Source organism: Hyaena hyaena, unplaced genomic scaffold, assembly GCF_003009895.1.
Source record: "Hyaena hyaena isolate Hyena2069 unplaced genomic scaffold, ASM300989v1 scaffold_678, whole genome shotgun sequence".
Classification (NCBI taxonomy): domain Eukaryota; kingdom Metazoa; phylum Chordata; class Mammalia; order Carnivora; family Hyaenidae; genus Hyaena; species Hyaena hyaena.
In genome coordinates, this window is record NW_024081305.1 from 783745 (window position 1) to 807619 (window position 23875).

At 35.6% G+C, this 23875-nt stretch overlaps 1 protein-coding gene across 2 annotated transcripts in view; it reads right to left on the minus strand.

The window, feature by feature from the left end:
• FZD3 (frizzled class receptor 3) overlaps positions 1-23875 on the minus strand; it is a 92837-nt gene that overhangs the window by 7777 nt on the left and 61185 nt on the right. For both annotated transcript variants that reach the window (XM_039217161.1, XM_039217160.1), the window contains 2 exons: positions 11625-11773; positions 6978-7211 (listed from right to left, as the gene is read on the minus strand). In XM_039217161.1, coding sequence (XP_039073092.1) covers positions 6978-7211; positions 11625-11773 — 383 coding nt within the window. The remainder of the gene's footprint in view (positions 1-6977; positions 7212-11624; positions 11774-23875) is intronic.

Sequence of the window (23875 nt, forward strand, 5' to 3'; positions counted from 1 at the left end):
CTGTTTTGCTCTGTCTCAATAATAAATAAACAGTAAAATAATTAAAATATATATATATAATATCAATTGTCTCTATCACTGTTTTAAATATATATTGACTTACACTGCTATGTAATTGGCTCCTAGGTATATGTCTTCTCTTTCCTATTAAGACTATGCTCCTAGAATCAAGAAGATGTGGTTTATCTATACCATGGAATACTACATGGCAATGAGAAAGAATGAAATCTGGCCATGTGTAGCAACATGGATGGACCTTGAGGGTGTTATGCTGAGCGAAATAAGTCAGGCAGAGAAGGACAAATATCATATGTTTGCACGTATAGGAGGATTAGGAGGAACTTGACGGAGGAACAAGGGGGAGAAGAAGGGGGGAAATGGTGGGGGAAAGGGAGAGAGGCAAACCATGAGAGACTCTTGAATGCTGACAAAAACTGAGGACTGATGGATGTGGGGGGGAGGGGGGGATGGGCATGGAGGAGGGCACTTTGGGGATGAGCACTGAGTGTTATGTGGAAACTAATTTGACAATAAACTATTTGTAAAAAAAAAAAAAAAAAAAGACTATGCTCCTAGAATACAGAAATTAAACTTTACCTTTCTTCTGTATATCTCTTTATACATAGAATGCCACATGGATAGGAGGTATATTATAAATAATTGTTCATTCCATATTGAAAAGGATGAGGCAAATAACATCCAATGTCAAATAATGCTGAGAGTTAGTTCATACAGGGTAATGTTGACAAAACAGATTCTAAGACTCTCAGATCCCCTCCCTCCTTATGAGTATCTTAAGATAGGACTCATAAATTACTGCAGAAACTTTTCAACTGGGATTACTTACAATCTCCTTCTCTCCTATGATGTTGCCAAAGTGATCTTTCTTAAACACAAATCTGATTTTATTACCCCAAGGCTCCAGGTCCTTTAATAGTTTCTTACTGCTGTCAGGAAAAAAATCCACCTTCCTCATCATAGTTCTTCTGCCTAAATGTACAAACTATGCTCTAGCCATACTCTGGTACCTAACTGACTGCTTGTCCACCTTGCCTCCACATATGCTGTTTTCTTGTCTTTAATTTCAACTGCCTCCTCTGCATCCTATTCAAAGTAGAAATGCTATCTTGCTTGTGGAGTTTTCTCTTTCTGTATTAAGTGGTTTTCTTCTCTGGGATTTCAAAGCATTTTGTATATGATTTTATTATACCCATTGAAGTGTATTATAACTGATTGTTTTTTGTCTTCCGTCGGTTTGTCCTTAACACTTAGAAGAGCACTTCTAAGGAGTGTTGAATGCAAGGAAAAAGGCAAACAAGTGAAAGGATCTTTGTGGTTAAAACAGGTCATTGGTGATATTAGAAAGTACAGTTTAAGTGGGTAAGAGGCAAAAAAAAAAAAAAAAAAAAAAGACTGGATATATATGAAATGAAATATTCAAAATATTCATTTAAAAAATTTGGCAGGAGGGGCACCTGGGTGGCTCCATCAGTCAAGCGTCCAACTTCAGCTCAGGTCATGATCTCACGGTTCATGGGTTCGAGCCCCGTGTTGGGCTCTGCTGACAGCTAGCTCAGAGCCTGGAGCCTGCTTCAGAGTCTGCATCTCCCTCTCCCTCTGACCCTGCCCTGCTCTCTCTCTCTCTCTCTCAGAAATAAATTTAAAAAAAAAACATTTAAAAAATTTGGCAGGAAAAAGAAATGGATAAAAGATAGAAAAAATATCACAGACACTGTTATATATATATATATATATATATATATATATATATATTTTTTTTTTTTTTTTTAACACAGAGTAGCTGACCAAGTTAAAAGGCAAAAGAAAGCAAGTTGAGAGAAAAAACCAGAAGGTTTAAAAAGAGTACATATAGGAATCATGGCCTACCTACACTCAGAGGACAGAGAAGACTGGGAGAAATGCTGGAATGAGATTGAAGGATATAAGACAGTTGTAGAAACAGATGTTTTATTTATTTACTTTTATTTATTTTTTTGAATTTAAAAAAGTTTTAAAAGTTTGTTCATTTATTTAGAACACCAGCGGGGGAGGAGCAGAGAAAGATAATTTCAAGCAGGCTCCGTGCTATCAGCACAAAGCCCAGTGCAGGGCTCAAACCCATGAACCATACATAAGATTGTGACCTGAGCTGAAATTAAGAGTCAGATGATTAACCAACTGAGCCACCCAGGTGCCTCTAGAACCAAATGTCTTGAAGAACCAGATTGCATAGATTGCTTTCCATTTCAGGCATTAGAATTTTCATTCTTTCAGTTTCCTAAACTAGATATCTTAAAAACAAAACCAAATAAACAAAAATCCTTTTGGCACATTTCTTCTATCCAGTCGTTATTAATCTATACTCACTACTATCATTTCTTCTTTCTACGTATTTTTCAAGTCAGCTCTTCCTCTCTTCTCACTCCAACTACTCTCCTAATATAAGCCTTCATCAACTCTCAACTGAATTATTGCGAAGCTCCTAAGAAGTTTCTTTTTTTTTTTAACTTGTGTTGTTTTAAATGCTTATTTACTTTTGAGAGAGTACATGTGTATGAGTTGGAGAGGGGCACAGAGAGAGGGAGCAGAGGATCCAAAAGAGGCTCTGTGCTGAGAGCAGAGAGCTCAATGCAGGTCTCGAGTCGTTAACCATGAGATTATGGTTTGAGTCCAAGTCGGAGCTTAACCAACTGAGCCACCAAGGCCCCAAGTCCTAAGAAGTTTCTAATTCTGGTGTCTCCATCATCTAATTTAACAAAACACATACAGCCTTCTCTCAAAGATTCACTGGGAAGCTTTCCCTGCCCCCATCCCTGACCAGATTCACTCCCTCCTCCATACAAAACAGGTTGGCAAACTGGCTCAGTGGCCAACTCTGGCTCTTTCTATTTCTATAAATAAAGCTTACTTGAAAACAAAGTAAATAAACAAATAAATAAATAATCGGAAGAGCCAGTCCCACCTTGTACACATTTTCTATGGCTACTTTCATGCTATAACAGCAGAAATGAATAGTTGCAACAGAGATGGTATGACCATCCCACAAAGCCTAAAATATTTACTATGTGGCTTTTTACAGAAAAAGTTTGCCAAGTTCTGTACTCTGCCATCATACTTAATTTTACTTTATTTGTTCACTTACAATAATGGTAGAAGCTGATATCAGCTATTTACTGAGATAAGCAGTGTTCTAAGCAATTAATTATGCATATTACCTCATTTACTCTTTCTAACATTCCTAAAGAGGCAGATATTACTATTTCCATTTTACAAATGAGGAAACTGAGGATTTTCATTCCAGAACCCATGTTTTTAACTACAACACTAATACTGACTACACTATCGTTCTTGAGCTTATCAAGAACAAAGACTGTGCCTAAATCATCTTATTCCCAGAGTCTAGCATAGTGCTTGACATAGTATGCATTCTGTAATTGCTTGCTAAATTAATCTTACTAAAATATCCACTTTCACCTTGGCCTTCTCCTTGCTCAAAATCCTTCAATGCCTCCATTATTTGCTTACTGCATCAGGTCTAAATTCTAAACTCCTCTGAGTGGCTTTAAGTCTGACTGATATAATCCAGGGCAATTGTACCTAGCAAAGTTCAAAAAGCTTAATAAATTCCAACTTCTTCCAGGAGTTTTATGGTTTCAAGTCTCACATTTAGGTCTTTAATCCATTCTGAATTTATTTTTGTGAATGATGTAAGAAAGTGGTCTAGTTTCATTCTTTTGTATGTTGCAAAGAGTCCAGTTTTCCCAACACCATTTGTTGAAGAGGCTGTCTTTTCTCCATTGTATATTTTTTAATTTTTTTTAATGTTTATTTATTTTGAGAGACAGAATGCTAGCAGGGAGGGGCAGACAGAAAGGAAGACAGAATTCAATGCAGGGTCCAGGCTCTGAGCTATCAGCACAGAGCCTGATGTGGGGCTCGAACCCACGAGCAGTGAGATCATGACCTGAGCTGAAGTCGGAGGCTCAACCGACTGAGCCACCCAGGCACCCCATCTCCATTGTATATTCTTGCCTCCTTTGTCATAGATTAATTGACAACACAAGCATGGGTTTATTTTTGGACTCTATTCTGTTCCATTGATCTATGTGTCTATTTTTGTGCTAGTACCATCCTGTTTTGATTACTATAGCTTTGCAGTATATTGTGAAATCTGGGATTGTGATACCGACAACTTTGTTCTTCCTTCAAGACTGCTTTGGTTATTCAAGGTCTTTTTTAGTTCCATTCAAATTTTAGGATTACTTGTCCTAATTCTGTGAAAACTGCTGTTGGTATTTTATTTTATTTATTTATTTTTTTCAATTTTTTTTTAAATGTTTTATTTATTTTTAGGAGAGAGAGAGAGACAGCGTGAGCAGGGGAGGGTCAGAGAGAGAGGGAGACACAAACTCCGAAATAGGCTCCAGGCTCTGAGCTGGCAGTCAGCACAGAGCCCGACGCGGGGCTCGAACCCACGAACCGCGAGATCATGACCTAAGCGAAAGTCCGACGCTTAACCGACTAAGCCACCCAGGCGCCCCTGCTGTTGGTATTTTAGCAGAGATTGCACTAAATCTGTAGATTGTTTTGGGTAGTATGGACATTTTAATAATATTGGTTCTTCCGATCCTTAATCATGGAACATCTTTCCATTTGTTATGTCTTCTTCAATTTATTTCATCAATGTTTTATAGTTTTTAGAATATAGGTCTTTCACCTCTTTGGTTTATTCTTAGGTATTTAATTATTTTTGGTGCAATTGTAAATGCGATTGTTTTTTGACTTTCTCTTTTGGTTACTTCATTATTAACGTAAATAAGTACAATAGATTTCTGTATATTAACTTTCTATCCTGGGCCTTTATTGAATTCACTTATTAGTTCAAATAGTTTCCTGGTACAGTCTTTAGCGTTTTCTCTATATACTATCATATCATCTGCACATAATCTAAGTTTTCATTCTTCAGTTCCAATTTGGATGCTTTTGAACACAGGCAGTACTTTCTCTGACACTGGGCAGAGAAACATTTTTCTAGATATGTCTTCTCAGGCAAGGAAAACAAAAGCAAAATTAAACTATTGGTAGTACAACAAAATAAAAAGCTTTTGCACAGTGAAGGAAACCGTCAATAAACAGCAAAGCAACCTACTGAGTGGGAGAAGATATTTGCAAATGATATATCCAGTAAGGGGTTAGTATCCAAAATATATTAAGAACTTACACAACTCAATACCAGAAACACAAACAATCCCATTAAAAAATGAGCAGAGGACCTGATTAGACATTTTCCCAAATAAGATATATGGATGGCCAAAAGACACATGAAAAGATGCTCAAATTCACTAATCATCAGGGAAATACAAATCAAAACCACAATGAGAAATCACTACATGCCTGTCAGAATGGCTAAAATAAAAAAGACACAAAATAATAAAAGTTGGTGCAGACGTGGAGAAAAAGGAACGTTAGTGCATTATTGGTGGGAATGCAAACTGGTGCAACTACTGTGGAAAACTGTATGGAGGTTCCCCCAAAAATGTAAAACAGGATTACTATATGATCCAGTAATCCCACTAGTGGGTATTTACCCAAAGAAAATGAAAACACTAGTTTGAAAAGATACACCTTTATGTTTACGGCAGCATTGTTTAGAGTAGTTAAGATATGGAAGCAACTCAAGTGTCCATCCATATATGAATGGATAAAGAAGACGTGATATATATAAAAAAGGGAATACAGGCACCTGGGTGGCTCAGTTAGTTAAGCATTCAACTCCTGATATTGGCTCAGATCACAATCTCGGTTGTAGGAATGAGCCCCATGTTAGGTTCCATGCAGAGTGTGGAGCCTAGTTAGGATTTTTCTTCTCTCTCTCTCTCTCTCTCTCTCTCTCTCTTTCTTCTCCTTCTCCTCCTCCCCCACTCAGGCTTTCTCCCTCTCAAAATAAATAAATAAACTTAAAAAAATAAATAAATAAAAGGGGGGAATATTACTCAACCATAAAAAAGATCCTGTGGTGACAACATGGATACACCTAGAGGGTATAATGCTAAGCAAAATAAGTCAGATGGAAAAAGACAAATACCATATGATTTCATTCACATTTGGAATTTAAGAAGCAAATAAATGAACAAAGAAAAAAAGAGACAAACAAAAAACACTCTTAAATACAGAGAACAAGTGGTTGCCAGAAGGGAGGTGGGGGGGAGGAGGGATGAAACACACAAAGGGGATTAAGAGTATACTTTTTTTTTTAATTTTTTTATTTATTTCTAGGAGGGAGGGGGAGGGAGGGGGAGAGAGAGAGAGAGAGAGAGAGAGAGNNAGAGAGAGACAGCGTGAGCAGGGGAGGGTCAGAGAGAGAGGGAGACACAAACTCCGAAATAGGCTCCAGGCTCTGAGCTGGCAGTCAGCACAGAGCCCGACGCGGGGCTCGAACCCACGAACCGCGAGATCATGACCTAAGCGAAAGTCGGACGCTCAACCGACTAAGCCACCCAGGCGCCCCAAGAGTATACTTTTTATGATGAGCACTGAATAATGTATAGAACTGTTGAATCATTATATTGTACACCTGAAAGTAATATAACACTGTATGTTAATTATACTTCAATTAAAAGAAAGTTTTTTTAAATACAAATGATGTCCAACTTCTATTTCCAATTTAGCTACTCTTCCTTCTTCTTCTTCTTTTTTTTTTTTTTAATTTCTGAGAGAGAGAGAGAGAGAGACAGTGTGAACAGGGGTGGGTCAGAGAGAGATAGAGAGATACAGAATCTGAAGCAGGCTCCAGGCTCTGAGCTATCTGTCAGCACAGAGCCCGACACAGGGCTCCAACCCATGAACTTGTGAGATCATGACCTGAGCCGACGTCAGGTGCTTAACCGACTGAGCCACCCAGGCGCCCCAGCTACTCTTCCTTCTTAAGTTGTGTGACTCTAACTTATGAAATAAACTAAACTTCCAATAAAACTTACCTGCCATCGCGGGATCTGTGGAGACTGCCGTGGTAGCTGCTTACTTTGCTGTGGATACTCCCTGCTTTGCTTCTCTGATCATCCACCATAGCAAGCTGAGTTGAAGAAGCATGTGTGGATGTTCCTTGAGTGGAAGTTCCTCTTGATTTTCTTATAATAGGAGTATTTGGATCCCTCAGGAGAGACTGAGCAAAATCAGGTTCCTGTAGTACCTGTCGGCTCTCATTCACTATCCTAGAAAACAAAATACTAAGATATAGACTAACATCCTCATACACCAATAAACAATACTTTTGTGACACACTGATATTATTCTTGAAATTAATTTCTCTCCAAGTAATGTCTTTAGTAGAGATATAAGTAACATTATTAACAGAGGAAAGAATATAACAAAAATCCGTATCAATCAGTACTCTAAAATGGTATGATGGAAAGAACCCTGCACCAAAATAAGGAAATCAGGATTTTACTTCAATAAATACATGATCTTAAGCAAGTCATTATCACCTTTCCTGCATTTTCCTCATCTATAAAATGAAGCTATACAATTTTTACCATTTCTAAAATGTCCTTTTCGATTAAAGAAATTTATAATACAAGGAACACCTGGGTGCTTCAGTCGGTTAAGGATCTGACTCTTAATCTTGGCTCAAGTTATGCATTGCTTGGGATTCTCTCTCTCTTGCTCTCTCTCTACCAAAATAAATAAACTTAAAAAAATTTTGATTCTCAAGCACACTGAAATATTATAAAAGATATTAGAATAAAGTAGAGAAATTTGTTCTTACATGGTTTATGGATGTATTGGAGGTCTCACACAGATATATTTTTTTAACTTGTAAAAACAGTTGTTTGAAGGCTACAGGTTGGTTTTATGGTAAAGCAGTTGTTCAGTGCTAGATTAAACATGAGTGGTCATAATTGGAACAAAACATATGAAAAATTAAGTGAATATAAAATTAACTACCAGATATATTAAAGACTTAAGGAAAAAAAATTTAAGGAGATGAATTACTGTCCAGAGCAAAAATTTTTAACTGCTATGGAAAGGTTAAAAACAGATATTTATGATAACAAACAAAGCAGTAATTAAATTGATAAAAGAGCCAGTAAAATGGTTGCAAAGATCAGTGTCTCTGTTTATGTAAATAAGTAACTACAAGAATCAGAAGTTTAAATTAAAATTAAATAAGCAATTTCATGAAAAAACCAAAACTCAAATATATAAGACTGGATCATACATTAAGAAAGTGCATATATTCTAGTGGTGCCTGGGTGGCTCAGTCAGCTCAAGTCATGATCACACAGGTTGTGGGTTCAAGCCCTGCATTAGGCTCTGTGCTGACAGCTCGAAGCCTGGAGCCTGCTTTGGATTCTGTGTCTCCCCTCCTCTCTGTCCCTCCTTTGCTCATGCTCTCTCTGTCTTTCTCTCAAAAATGAATAAGCATTCAAAAAGAATTTTTTTAAGTGCATATATTCAACGTTTTCAGATTACAAAAGGACTGTTAACGCTACTGCTTTAGCAGTGAGATAGAAGGGCTAAAGGAAGGCTAATATTTGTTGAGTATCCACACGGTGCCAGGTATTTTACATACACTGTCCTTTGATCTCTTAATGTTTTTATTTTTATTATGGAGATCAATATCCTGAGAGGGCATCTCTGAGAGAATATTAGCTATTTGTTATGGATAGAGATCTATTAAGAATAAATACTGTGATCTCTATTTTATAAATGAAAAAACCGAGGTTCTAAAGGATTAGAGAACTTTCAAAAGTCTTGCAACAAAACCAACAGTCAAGGATGAAACTTAATGATAAAACAGAATGTGTGTGTGTGTGTGTGTGTGTGTGTGAGACAGAGAGAGACAGAGAGAGAGAGAGAGACAGAGAGAGAGAGAGACACAGAGAGAGACAGAGTCAAAAACTGGGTAGAAGAAAAGAAAGAACAATTCAAAGAGAGCTGAAAAAACACACAGTATTTGTTTCTGCTTCATCAGTGGTCCTACTCATATATTCATAAATCCCAAGTCAGTCTTAATTGCTGACTTTATTTTGTAAACTTATTTCTGGTAATGCCAAAAATGTGATCTATCTTGAAATGGTAAAGGTTTGTCTCTTCATTTTACAGAGAAAATTAAATATGATCCAGATAATTCCAAACAAGATTTCTAAAAATATTTCAATCAGTGTCAGAATTACTAGTATAAGCACAGTCTTAAATGTGGCTTCACTTAGAGGGAAAACACCAATTTGATTAGCACAATTTTAGAAACTAGTCTCTTTGTAGCACAGGACATAACAAAGAGGTTAAGAGTAAAAACTAGAGTCTAGAGTCAGAACGCTTGGTTCTGAATCTCATTTCTAGCATTCACTATGAAACCCTGATTCTATGCCTTAGTTTCCTTATCTGTAAAATGATGGTCTCTCTTACAAGGGTCTTTGAGAGATTAAATGGTTTAATAACATATAAAATGCTTAGAACAGTGTTTGTAGTATTAAATGTACTCAATTGGTAACCATTATTACAATTACTTTACAGTTATTCCTCAAAGGCTAAAGTAGAAGACAAATGCTAGAAACAGCTATGGGAAACTCACACCCATGAGCTACAGAATAAAGAGATGCCACTAGCCCAGAGCACAGCCCTGGCTTGGGGGGATCACAGTGACTTTGTTAGGTGGGGATCCATGGGCACAGAAACCAAACAGAAGGGTCTTGGGAATTATGACCAGTTTCAAAAGGATTCTGGCCCAACCAGAACCCCCCAAATAATTAAGATAATTCCCCATAAGAGTAGCTTGGGTTTAGTTCTACGTAGAATTTCTAATATAACCCTATTATAGAACTGTTTGTGTAAGGTCCAGAGGTGACCAGAAATATTTAATACAAGACCTGTCCTCAGCACTATCTTTTAGTATGATTAAAATATATTTAAAAATTTCAGGGGCACCTGGGTGGCTCAGTCGGTGGCTCAGCTGTGTCTGACTTCAGCTCAGGTCATGATCCTGTGGTTTAAGAGTTCGAGCCCCACATCAGACTCTGTGCTGACAACTCGAAGCCTGGATCCTGCTTCAGCATCTGTATCTCTCTCTCCCTCCATCCCTCCCTCTCTCTCAAAATAATAAATAAAAAACATTAAAAATATCTTTAAAAATGTCAAAGAATATACAGACAAAGCACAGTAAATCCCACAGGGACAGATATTCCATGAAAGCAGGGACTCAGCCTGCTTGTTTGCTACTGCATCCCTGGTGTTGCAACACAGTTCATGGCACACAGTAAGACTTTCTTAAAAAATGTTGTTATTGTTGAATAACGCTTTCCTTCTCTGCTCTGTGAAACTGTTACTTAAAGGACAAATGCATTATCTGAGATCACTAGTAGCAGTCTCAGATACAGTAAAAAGAAATGTACATTTTAAAACTGTGTTTTTATCTCAATCTAATGTAATCTAATAGAAATGGCTAATTACTGTACTTTAGAAAATACAGATTTTGTTAATGTATGGGAAAAGTACATTAACCCATATATGGCACAATATTAAAAATTTTTTTTAATGTTTATTTTATTTTGAGAGAGAGAGAGAGAGAGAGAGAGAGAATGGGGGAGGGGCAAAGAGAGAGGGAGACAAAGAATCCAAAGAAGGCTCCAGGCTCTGAGCGGTCAGCATAAAGCCCAACTCTGGGCTTGAACTCATGAGCTGTGAGATCATGACTTGAGCCACAGTCGATACTCAACTGACTGAGCCACCCAGGTGCCGCAAGGCACAACATTTTAAATATAATCTTAAGAGATTTACAAACTATCTCCCAAAACCCATTTTCCGTGGACCTCAGTTTAGTAAAATCATAAGCATATAGATTCAACTTAGAATTTGTGATAATGTGATAATTCAGGTATAGTATATATGTAAGATTTAAACTGAATAGAGTTGAAATGATTTGTTCCTTCGTGAATAATGCAGTCTTGTTTTCTTTCACTTTATGATTAAAGATTCTATAAATATATTTTACCATGACACTCTAATATGCAGTGTGGCCAACTATGATTTAAAATAATTTCTTTAATGCATTTCATTATCATTTTATAATACATTTAATAGCATCTTTCTATTTTGGCTTTAATGTATAATTTATCATTATGGAATAACATGTTATCTCTTTATATCATTTCTGGTATACTTGGAAGAAAAATGGGCAGCTGGAAAGGAAAGTCTAACCTAATACCTGTGTGGTTTTGGCCAAAGCAGAGGTTAACTCTGTGTCTCAGTTTTCTCATCTGTAACACAGAAATAATACATACCCAGACCTCACAAGAATACCGAGATCAAATAATTATATAAAACCAGTGGTTTTTAATTTTAAGAAAATTGTAATTTAAATTTTTGAAAATAAGGTTGGCTTTCTCTCAAATATTCTAAATTGGTAAGGCATAGACCTCAAGTCTGGTTCTCCCTGGCTACCTTCTCAGAATAAACTTTTAGCTTTTAATTAAACATGCTACTGTGCTAACCAGAAGTGGTAGCAGCTGAGGTTATAATCATGTTGAAACACATCCTCCAAATCTAAAGTGTTTTAGCATAAGCAACACAAAATTTTATGTGACTATGAGATGAGGTTTGTGAATCATGTGGTAATTTCAACTTACTCTTTTTTCCTACGACCATGAAAAAAACTGGCCCATTCAAAGCATGTCTTTTTGCTTCCGACCCAAAAAATGGAGGGAATACCAACTATGAGAGCCATCAGGTATTTCATCAGAAAGAGAATCAGGTCTGGACGACTCATTTGAGTAACCTACAAGAAGGAAAAGAAAAATATCTTAACTATATAAAGAGAACTTTCTATCAAAGGCTATTATAAATCTTTTAAATAAACAATAGTAAAAGTAACTCTACAAATTTTATATTTTCACATATAGTTCTGTAGTTAATTTTCTTGTTACACAGAAAAGATACACACTCTTGAAAATTTGACAAATAAGTCTCTATTTTATATTTTGAGTCCTATATTTTTATTAGCTCACAATGGTATCTTCTACTAAAGAAAAAGATTAATGTAGAAAAAAAGTCACAAATAGGAACAGAGCCTCAAATAATACCTATATTTTTCTTGGCCGATTCTGTTAGCTTTATCATTGATCATTACAATATAAAATTAGGTAAGTATTAATCTTCCCTTCCCCCATTTTATTACTTTTTGTGCTTATCTTTTTTAATAGCCCTTCCTTCTACCTTCTTCATTTTACTCTGCTTGCTGTTTTCAATCTTCCTCTTTAACTTACAAGTTATTTATAAGTACATTTTCTAGTTTGTATGGAGACAAGTTTTTTAACATTTCTTTTTATTGTTGGTTTCAAGTTTAATTATTGTGGTCAGAGAATGTAGTCTATATTATTCTGGTTACCTTAAATTTTGGAGATTTCCTTTGTGAATTAGGACATAATTTTTATAAGTATTCCTTGTGTGCTCAAAAATAGCACATACTCTCCGTTGGGTACAAAATCTCCTCTGTGTACTAGATCAATTAGTTCTGTCGTTCAAATTTTCTATATACTCAATTTTTTGTTCACCTGTTTTAATAGGGGTATGCCCAAAATCTACCACATAACTGGGGACTCATCAGTTTTCTTCAAATCCTGTCAGTTTTCATTTTCAAGCCTATGTTAGGTGTTATGTAAATAGAATAATGCTCTAGGCTGCTCATTTTGCTGATTGATGCTCTTCACCTTAAACTGTACTTTATCTGACATAATATTGTCACATCAGCTTTTCACTTCATCATAGCAGCAGATTTTCCAGGAGTATCTTTTCCTATTTACCAATGTATTCAAGTCTGTGTTTGGGTTATACTATTTCTTTTAAGCAGTACACAGTTTACTTCCACTAAAATATACATTCCATGAAAAGATTATTTTCCCCACTGCTTTATCCCCAGAGTCTAGACCAGTGCCACATAGTAGGTACTCAATAAACATATACATTTTGAAAATATGCTTGTTTTATTAGAATAAAATTATAGTGAAAATGATCAGCACCTCCATCTTTTTGAATAATACTCCTAGCACATTTTAGCTATTATTTTCCAGAAATTCAAAGCACTTTTACAAAAACTAATTATTTTTATCTTTAATTAACTTTGTCAAAAAGTACACCCTATGCCTATCTTTGGGTTCCTTTTTCTTCTTGCTAAAGGATGACCTTTAGAAACTCTTACAGATAGGGTATGACAGAGATGAATTATTTTAATCTTTGCCTGAAAATCTTTATTTTGCCCTCAATCTTGAATGATTATATAGATGGGTAAAGTTTCTCTCAGCATTTTGAAAACATTAGTTCATGGTCTTCTAGTTTCTATCGTTTCTGTTGAGAAGGTTAACTGATAATGTTTTGTAGATTTACTTCCTCTTTGGCAGCTTTTAAGTTTTTCATCTTTTTCACTTCGTAGTTGCACTGAATGTTTCTCATTGATTGGTTTTTATTTCTCCTACTTAGTATGCAGAATGTACTTTTAATTTAAGGACTCAAGTTTTCAATTCTGGAGAATTCTCAGATGTTAGGTCTTTGGTTATTGCTTCTTAGTCATTCTTATGGCCTCTTGTTCTATAACTCCCATTAGATGTATACTGAAGTTCCTCAATCCTTATTTTTTATGTCTCTTAAGTATATAATTACATAATTTTTTACTATTACATGTGCTCTATATTCTGTATTCTGGGTGAACTCTTGAGAATAACTTTCTACTTCCCTAATTTCCTCTTCAGCCATGTCTATATTAGGGTTCATTTTATCTGATTTAATTTTCATAAATTCAATTCTAAGAGGTCTAAAATTGACTCTTATATTTGCCTATTCTTATTTAATTTCTGATTTATCATAATTTCTTATTCTTTTAAAATGGTTTGTATTGTTTATTTTTTGGAGAATTCTAAACATACTTCTAAGTAAGTCTGAAAATTATCTTATTACTTTCATTTCATCTGGGAGTAAATCTAACTTCTGATTGTTCATTTTGTTGGATGCTTTCTAGGTTTGGCCTTTTTTTTTTTTTTTGAATTGTGCTTTGGGATTTTAGTTTGCAGATCTTGAGTGAACATTTTTTCTCTTCCTCGATCTCTCTCTCTCTTCTTCCCTCCCTGCTTTATCTCACTCTGTCTTATGACTTTTGGTTTGTCTTCACCAGTGCCCATTGGGACCTCATCAAAAACCAGGTGTTATTGGTTACTGGAGATTTACGTATGGAGTCATTACAGTTAGGATTAAATACTGAATGCCTTAAGGCTGTGCTGGCACCTTCCCACATCTCTAAATAATATTTTTATATTAGCTACAGCTTCAGCGAACAGTTGGTATCACTCTTTATACAAACTTCCTTTCAGGAGCAGGGAGGCCCCATTTCCAACTCTTTTTTTTTTAAGTGTTTATTTCTTTATTTTGAGAAAGAGAGAGAGACAGTGTGAGCAGGGAAGGGGCAGAGAGAGAGAGAGAGAGAGAATCCCAAGTAGGCTCTGCATTGTCAGTGCAGGGCCCAAAATGGGCTCGATCTCATGAACTGTGAGATCACAACTTGAGATGAAATGAAGAGCTGGCCACTTAACCAACTGGTGTACCTCCAATTCCTATATTTAACCAGTGAGCCTAGTTCTGGTCCTCTGACTTCCATGTGATAGTTTTACTTCCCAATACTCCCCAGAAGCTGAACACCCACTCACCTCTAGCTACTTCATACCTGGAGTCCAGGAGGCCCATGTTTTTAATCACTGGTCATCAATTTGCATTTCTATTATACAATCCAGTTTGTCTTTTAGATTGTTTTCATTTAAAAATGCTTGTTATGTTTTATCTATAACTGTGATTTTATGTTTACGTTTTATCATTAAGTATACATGATTACAGTTAGCCTGGTAAGCTCAAAACATGGAACTTAAATTACAATTATAATCTAGAATTAAGCTGTAATTCCTTTAGGATTTACCTAAAAATCAAACAGCAAATATTTATAGATCATCTACCACTCTAAGAATAATTCTGTTCAAAGTCCCATGAGACTTATAAAACAGATGTAAGGTTTGATTAATTTTCCCATCAAGCTGATAATCTAAATGAAAATACAAATTAAAGAAACTACTGAATAGTTAAGGGGGCGCCTGGGTGGCTTAGTCGGTTAAGCGTCCGACTTTCGCTTAGGTCATGATTTCACGGGTCGTGGGTTCGAGCCCCCTGTCGGGCTCTGTGCTGACTGCCAGCTCAGAGCCTGGAGCCTGTTTCAGTCTGTGACTCCCTCTCTCTCTGACCCTCCCCTGTTCACGCTCTCTCTCTCTCCTAGAAATAAATAAAACATTAAAAAAAAAAAAAGAACTATAATTAAGAAGAGCAGATGGAGACACTAAAGCATATCACAAATAACCTCCTCATTAAAAAGTACAATAGCTTCTTGTTGTTTCTTTTTATGATTTATTTTTAAGTAATCTCTACACCCCAGTGTGGGGCTTGAACTCAAAACCCCAAGATCAAGAGTTGCATCCCTACCGACTGAGGCAGCCAAGCATCTTTGTTTTACTTTTTCTTAATACTTCTATGCAGCATCAGTTATTGATTACTATCTCATACTTTACAAAACTTTTACCTCTCTTGGCTTCTATAACACTGTGTAGTCATGATTATTCTAATAAGGCTTTACTTTCTTACTTTCATTACTTTCTTCTTGACTTCCTAGTTCTGTTCTTCTACCTTTGTTCCCCAACTACCCTCTATACAAGAGTTCTTAAAGTTACTCCTCGATTCTCTTTATACTCTCAGCTAATCATTAAGATTTAGAAGTCATCTAGTCTTATTCTTTATCTAACAAATTAATTTGCTTTCAATTTAGTTGTTCTATGAATATAATCAGACACTGGTATGGATGATAAAATACAAGCTTGCTTCTTCCCACTTCCCTCTTCTAGCTATTCTGCCCACCTGTCCTAGTTTTGTCCTCTGGTGCTACAAAGAATAAGGCTACAATTCCAGAAGTTCTAGTCAGTTCAATAAGATGTGTGCCAGAAGCAACACTTAAAAAACAGTGTAAATATTGGGAACAAAAAGACAGAAAGATTAGCCAGAAAATCTAAGAAAATCAACTGAAAAACAGAAACAATCAAAGGGTTCAGTAACTAAGTTAGGCAAGATTAATATACAAAAATCAAATAACCAGAGAAGAAACATAATAAAACAATTTCATTTATAATACAAACAAAAACTAAAAAATAGGAATAAACTAGCAATAAATACAAAGAAAATGATAAAACTCTATCAAAGGACACAGAAAAAAAAAACAAGTACACAGAGAAACAGTCCACGCTTCTACATGTAAATACTCAATCTTTTTAAGATATCAATCCAATTATCCTCCAAATTAATCCTACAAGCTTGGTACAATCCAAAAAGAGCAATAGGATTTTTCATAGAATGCTAAAAGTTTAGTATATAATAAAAGTATTTCAAATAAATGGGGGAAAGATCATATATTGTTTAATAAATGAAGTTGAGATGGTTGGCAATCCACCTGGAAACAAAATATTTTATATGTCTCTTCACACAAGAAAGAAAAAGAAATTCTAGACAGGTAACAATAAATCATAAAAGTATGAAAAGAATGAAGAACGCTTTTAATAATGATGGTGCAGAAGGCCGTTTTAAAAAAGTAACATTAAGGGGCATCTGGGTGGTTCAGTCAGTTAAGCAACCTACTCTTGATTTTGGCTCAGGTCATGATCTTATGCTTTGTGAGACTGAGGCTGCATTGGGCTCTGTGCCTGCTTCGGACTCTTCTCTCTCTCTGCCCTTCCCCCTGCTCATGTGCTCTCTCTCAATGAATAATTATTTTTAAATTTTTAAAAAATTTAAAAAGTAACATGAAACAGAGAAGCCATACGAGGAAAAGACTGACAGTTGTGATTACTAAAAACTTAAAATGTCTACAGAACAAGAACCATATTCACATTAATAGATTAATGAATAACTAGGTATTTTGACTATATTATCTATCAATAAGCAAACAAGGAACATAAAGTGAATTAATAAAAATAAAAGAAACAAAGGGAAGAAAACAGCAAATACACATGCACATACATGCATTCACACAGCCACAATGAGAACAAAAATGGGACATCTGGGTGGCTCAGTCGGTTTAGCATCCGCCTCTTAATTTTGGCTCAGGTCATAATCTCATAATTTGTAAGATGGAGACCTTACTTCTTGATAGGGGGCAGAGCCTACTTGGGATTCTCTTTCTCTCTCTGCTTCTACCCTGCTCGTACATGCTCTCTCTCAAAATAAAGAAACATTAAGAAAAAAAGAACAAAACTAAAATAGCTTTAAGAGATTATTTTGCTCAATTCCATTCAAATAAACTTGAAAATTAATAGAAACAAATGATACTAAAATATAAACTGATTCCAGAAGCAAGCATAAAGTTGTACCTAACTCAAAAGACTCTATAAAACAATAAAATATATCATTTGTGAATTTTTATGCAAACAGAATCCAACAGCAAATTCAAAGAATATGTCATCACTAAAATACAAAACACAAAAATGGTTCAATAATAGGAACCAATTTATAAATTCAACACAAAGGGAAAATATATATAATCATATTCATGTACGCCAAAGGCATTTTATTGATAAATTAAACATCTATTTTTGTTTTTTAAAAGTTGTAATAAAATACTGTTAGATGATGAATAAGTTCTTTTTTAAAAAAAATTTTTTTAATGTTTTATTTATTTCTGAGAGGGAGACAGCATGAGCAGGGGAGGGTCAAAGAAAGAGGGAGACACAGAATCTGAAACCCGATGAATAAGTTCTTAAAGTGACAAAAGAACTCTATCTCAGGGCAGCTGGGTGGCTGTCAGTTAAACATCCAACTTCAGCTCAGATCGTGCATGGTTCGTGAGTTCGAGCCCCACGTCGGGCTCTGTGCTGACAGCTCAGAGCCTGGAACCTGCGTCAGATTCTGTGTCTCCTCTCACTGATCCTGCCCCGTTCTTGCTCTATCTCTCTTTCTCTCTCAAAAATAAAATAAATGTTAAAAAAATATTTTTTTAAATCACTCTATTTCAATTTAAAAGTATCATGCTTAATGGGAACATCAGAAGCCACTAAATATTCTAATTAAAGTCAGAAATACAAGAAAAGTATGTACTATACCACCATTCTCAGTTAGCCTTGTTTCAACAGTTCTAACAGATTACAATTAGAAAAAAGAAACAAATTATGAGTATAGAAACTATAAAGGAGATAAAATTATTTATAATATATAATTTTATACATTGAAAAACTAAGACAAAGATAAAAACTGTTACAAATCATAAGCAAGGTGGCAAGGTACAAAGTAAAATACAGAAATCACTTTCATATATACATACATAACAATCAATCTGTTAGTGAGCAAAAAAGGCCTTCATTTGCCATTATTATGAGCTTAACTGTGTCACCCTAAAATTCATGTGTCTTTTTTTTTTTTTAATTTTTTTAAATGTTTTATTTATTTCTAGGAGAGAGAGAGACAGCGTGAGCAGGGGAGGGTCAGAGAGAGAGGGAGTCAGACTGAAACAGGCTCCAGGCTCTGAGCTGGCAGTCAGCACAGAGCCCGATGCGGGGCCCGAACCCACGAACCCCGAGATCATGACCTAAGTGAAAGTCGGACGCTTAACTGACTAAGCCACCCAGGCGCCCCTCATATGTGTAAGTCTTAACTCTAAGTACCTCAGAAGGTGAATCATTTGAAGATAGAGCCTTTAAAGAGATAATTAAGGTTACATGAGGTCATATGGGTGGGTCCTAAACAAATGTGACTGGTGTCCTTACAAGAAGAAATTTGGACATCTAGACACCAAGGATGCACCATGTGAGAAAAGACCATATAAAGAAAAAGACTACAGAAAAGACCATATGAGGCAATGGTAAGAGGGTGATCACCCACAAAACAAGGAGAGTCTCAGAGGAAACCAATCCTGTTGACACCTTGATCTTGGACTTCCAGCCTCCAGAACTGTGAGAAAGTAAATTTCTGTTGTTTAAACAGACTAGTTATGGTATACTGTTATGGCAGCTTTAGCAAACAACTACAATGACAGTTAAGAAAAGATAAACACAGGGGCGCCCAGGTGGCTTAGTCGGTTAAGCGTCCGACTTTCGGTTAGGTCATGATCTCGCGGTTCGTGGGTTCGAGCCCCGCGTCGGGCTCTGTGCTGACTGCCAGCTCAGAGCCTGGAGCCTATTTCGGAGTCTGTATCTCCCTCTCTCTCTGACCCTCCCCTGCTCACGCTGTCTCTCTCTCTCTCCTAGAAATAAAAATATTAAAAAAAAAAAAAAAAGGGAAGGAATAAATTTAGTATGAAAAATGAGTGATGTATTGGAAGAACTATAAAATATACTCCCTTTAAAGCCTGTTCTTTGTAGAAAGAATCACTACTATACAAATGCAAATTCTCCTTGACTTAGCAATTAAATTTAACACAATTCTAATAAAAATACCAACAAGAGTTATCTGGGAATTAAACAGGATTCTAAAGTTCATATAGAAGAACAAATAAATCTAAACAGGAAAATATTGAAAGAGAAAAGAAATATGGAGGGGCACTGGGGGGGCTCAGTTAGTTAAGCATCCGACTTTACCTCCGGTCATGATCTTGCAATTTGTGGGTTTAAGCCCCGCATCAGGCTCTGTGCTGACAGCTCAGAGCCTGGAGCCTGCTTCCAATTCTGTGTCTCCCTCTCTCTCTCTGCCCCTCCCCTGCTTTCTCTCTCTCTCAAAAAATAAACATTAAAAAAAAAAAATATGTAGAATTGAGCTATAATACTGGGAGCATAGTTTTACTATTTATTATATGTGATCTTTCAAACCAGCCAGAAAAAGATGAATTATTCAGTAAGTGGATTCTAGTTAGGTATATAGAAAAAAAACAGCACTGAAGCCACACCATATCTGGTACCAGGATAAATTCCTAGTAGATCAAAATTCAAATGTAAAACAAAAAAAGTAAACCACAACAAAAAAGAAACCACAAAGTTCAAGATGAGAGGTTTTATATTCTCAGGGTGGAGAATGACTTTCTAGTTATGACACAAAATCTATAAGCCATAAAAAGTAAAGATAGATAAATCTGTATGGCTATAATTTCCATAAAGTAAAAAGACAATAAAAAAAAGCTAGTGTAAAATTGTTACAAATGTGTGGCAGATAAAGGGGCTAATTTTGTTAATAAATAAGTTCTATAAATAAAGGTCTACTACTTAAGGAAAACTGGCAAAAGATATGGATAGTTTATAAAAACTGAAATACAAATATAAGACCTTAGGCTCACTCAGTTTTAAAAAATTAAAATTACATGACAGTTCTACTTTTTTAACCTATCAGATAGGTAAGATCCAAGCCTGATAGTATGTTTTATTTGCAAATGTGTGGAGAAATATACTCTCGTATATTGGAGATAGGAATATAAGTTCATACCACTTCTATAAATATAATTTGATAATATTTATCAAAATTATATGCTTTATGAAGCTATTATATCATGTCAATTATATCTAAAAACTATACTCTTTGATCAAGCAATTCTATTTTAAAAAGATCTATTCACATGTATGTGAAATGATACACAAAAACTGTTCACAATAGTAAAATATTAGTGGTTTAATAGTAAATTATTATGTGGTTTATCCAGTGAATGGCATATTATAAGGTCATAAAAATTACTGAGGAAGCCTTTTCTCTTTAGGTATTAGTCTCCAAGATACACTATTACATGACAAAAGCAAGACAGAGAGGTGTGAATAGTAGCTACCATTCGAGTGAAAAAAAAAGGAATATACTTACTTTTACATGCATAAGCATCTCTGAAAGGATATAAAAGTTTGTGGTAATATTCAAGTTATTTTGGGAAGGGCACTGGGTAGCTGGAAGACACAGGCATAAATGGGAGATTTTCTTCCCATACACTCTCATAACTTTTAGATTTCGAACCGTGTGAATATAACATCTATTAAACTTTTTTAAGAATAAAAATAGAGAATTTCATTTTTTTAAGTCTGAGCCTTCCAAATATAAAAATAAGAGTCGGGTGCAGTATAAGGAAATATCCCCATGGAAGGGCAGTATATAAATTAGTATAACATTTCTAATAGACAATCTCATAGTACTTACTAAAAACTGAAATGTGTATACCATTTAAGAGACAAATTCTGTTTCAAGAAATACACTCTAAAGGAATGGACCAGGGGTGCCTGGGTGGCTCAGTTAAGCATCTGACTTTGGCTCAGGTCATGATCTCACAGTTCGTGGGTTTGAGCCCCGTGTTGGGCTCTGTGCTGACAGCTAGCTCAGAGCCTGGAGCCTATTTCAGATTCTGTATCTCCCTCTCGCTCTGACCTTCCCCTACTTACGCTGTCTCTCTCTCTCTCTCAGAAATAGATAAAACATTAAAAAAATTATAAAGGAATAGACCAGTAATAGGAAATTGTTTAAATAAATTAAGGTACATTCTAGTTAGGTATCTAGAAAAAAAACCCAAATAAGTAGACATTCAACAATGATAATGCAAAGTGAAAAACGGAAGATACAGTGGTATGCTTATAAATGTTTAACAATCGGCTTTCTGGATGGAGGTAAGCCCTATTTTGTAGTATCTAGAAATCTTATAGTGTAAAAACACCAACCACACCTCTTTTAAGCTACAATGTAGAATCATGAAGACAGGCACACAATTGCCTCTTGTGAGCCTATGTGAGCCACCTCTAATACACTACCAGGTGTAGACTAATATGTCAAATAGGATCACGTTTGTATTTTATTTTATATTTTATTTTTTTAGAGTGAGAGCCTACAAGTGAGGGAGGGGCAGAGGGAGAGGGAGAATCCCAAGCAGGCTCTGTGCTGTCAACACAGAGTCTGACACGGGGCTCAAACTCAATAACTGGGATCATGACATAAGCTCAAATCAAGAGTTGGACACTCAACCAACTGAGCCACCCAGGACTCCCATTTACATTTTAGAATTATATATAATATCTATATATAATTTATATACATATCAAATATGATTTTTTAGTGTGTTTTGTTACATATCACTACGCATTGTTCTAGCTATCTACTCTTGTGTAAGAAACCACACCAAAACTTAATAGCTTAAAACAGGAACTTATCACTTCTGACAGTTCTGTGAGTTGACTGGGCTCAGCTGACTCTCACTTGTGTTCTAGCATAGTTACATTTGGAGGACAGATGGGGCTGGGATCATCTGAATGTAATATTAAGATGGATATACATATAAGATGGTTTCTTCACTCAAACATCTGGAATCTTAGCTAGGGAGGCTGGCTGGGATCTCTCCCACTCTCCCCTTCCTCCCTTCATACAGCCTCACCATATAAGCTTATGACTAGTTTGGAATTCCACACATTTTGTGGTTTCAGAACAGGCTGACTTCTTACTAGAGGCTGGTTCCTCCCACAGAAGCATTCCAAGAAAACCTGGAAAAAAATGGCAAGTCTTCTTAAAACTTAGTCTCAAAGTCACATAGAATCTTTTGCTACATTCTACTAATCAAAAGCAATTCACAAAGCCAGCCCAATTCAAGGAAAAGAACTACGGAGACAAGAGCAAAAAGTGTGGTTCACTGGCTGGAGGCAACAGAGTATATATCTCTAAGAGTAGCTTCGAAAATGTTAGAAAGGGGTGCCAGACTGGCTCAGTCAGTAGAGCATGTGACCCTCGATCTCAGGGTTGTAAGTTTGAGCCTCAAATTGGGTGTTGAGATTAAAAATAAAATCTTAAAAAAAAATGTTAGAGTCAGAGGTTTAACCAACTGAGCCACTCAGGTGCCTCTAACAGCTCAGAGTCTGGAGCCTGCTTCGAATTCTGTGTCTCCCCTCTCTCCGCACTCTCTCTCTCTTTAAAAAATAAACATTAAAATAAAGTTTTAAAGGTTAGAAAAATAGAGAGAAAAATGTGAATACTGGTTATACTGATGGGTAGGTAGGTTTTCCCTCCTACCATGTTTTACACTAATTTTTTCCTAATAATCTGGGATATTTTTAAGTAGAGAAAAGTGTATGTATATAATCAACATTTACAAAACAGATTAATCAAGAGGACTTTTGTTGTATTAATGGAATGCTAAAAGCTCATGAGATACAATGTAAATATGGATTATGGTAGATATCAGTAAATGTTCTACAAATGAATTGCTCTAAGAAAATTTCCAGTTATATTCATATTCAATAAAGTATATAATAAGTATCTAAAGTAAGTTATATAAAGAAACCAAGGATCACCTAGATAGAACACATGATGATGAGCTGTAAATGAATCAATGCTCAGGACTTATATTCAGCATTTACACACACACACACACACACACACACACACATCTTGTGACTTCATCATATTCTCTATGGGACATTATTTCTTAAACACAGATTTTCACATAATAATAAGAAAGAAGTACTTAGATCTGCACTTGACACCTAATAAATGCTCAAACATATGGAACATGGGTACTACTGTCCCAGAAGATACTAAAACATAATCCATAAAAAGATATTCTGCAGAAAAATAATATCTGGATGTTATAATCCCTCCTTGGAGATTCACATGCATATTCATATGTTAAAGGCTCTGAGAAGTCCTGAAGTAAGCAACCATTTATCTTTGTTTATCTCAGTGTTTCCAATGCTATTATATACAGTTAAATTTCCCCATGTGAAAATTGAGGAATTAGAGTAGGTAAATTCTAAGGTTTATCCTAATAACCTGTAACTCTATTAATCTTTTTTTTTAACTTTGTGTATTTATTTTGAGAGAGAGAGCAAATGAGCAAGCAAGCACAAGCAGGTAACAGGCAGAGTGGGAGGCAGAG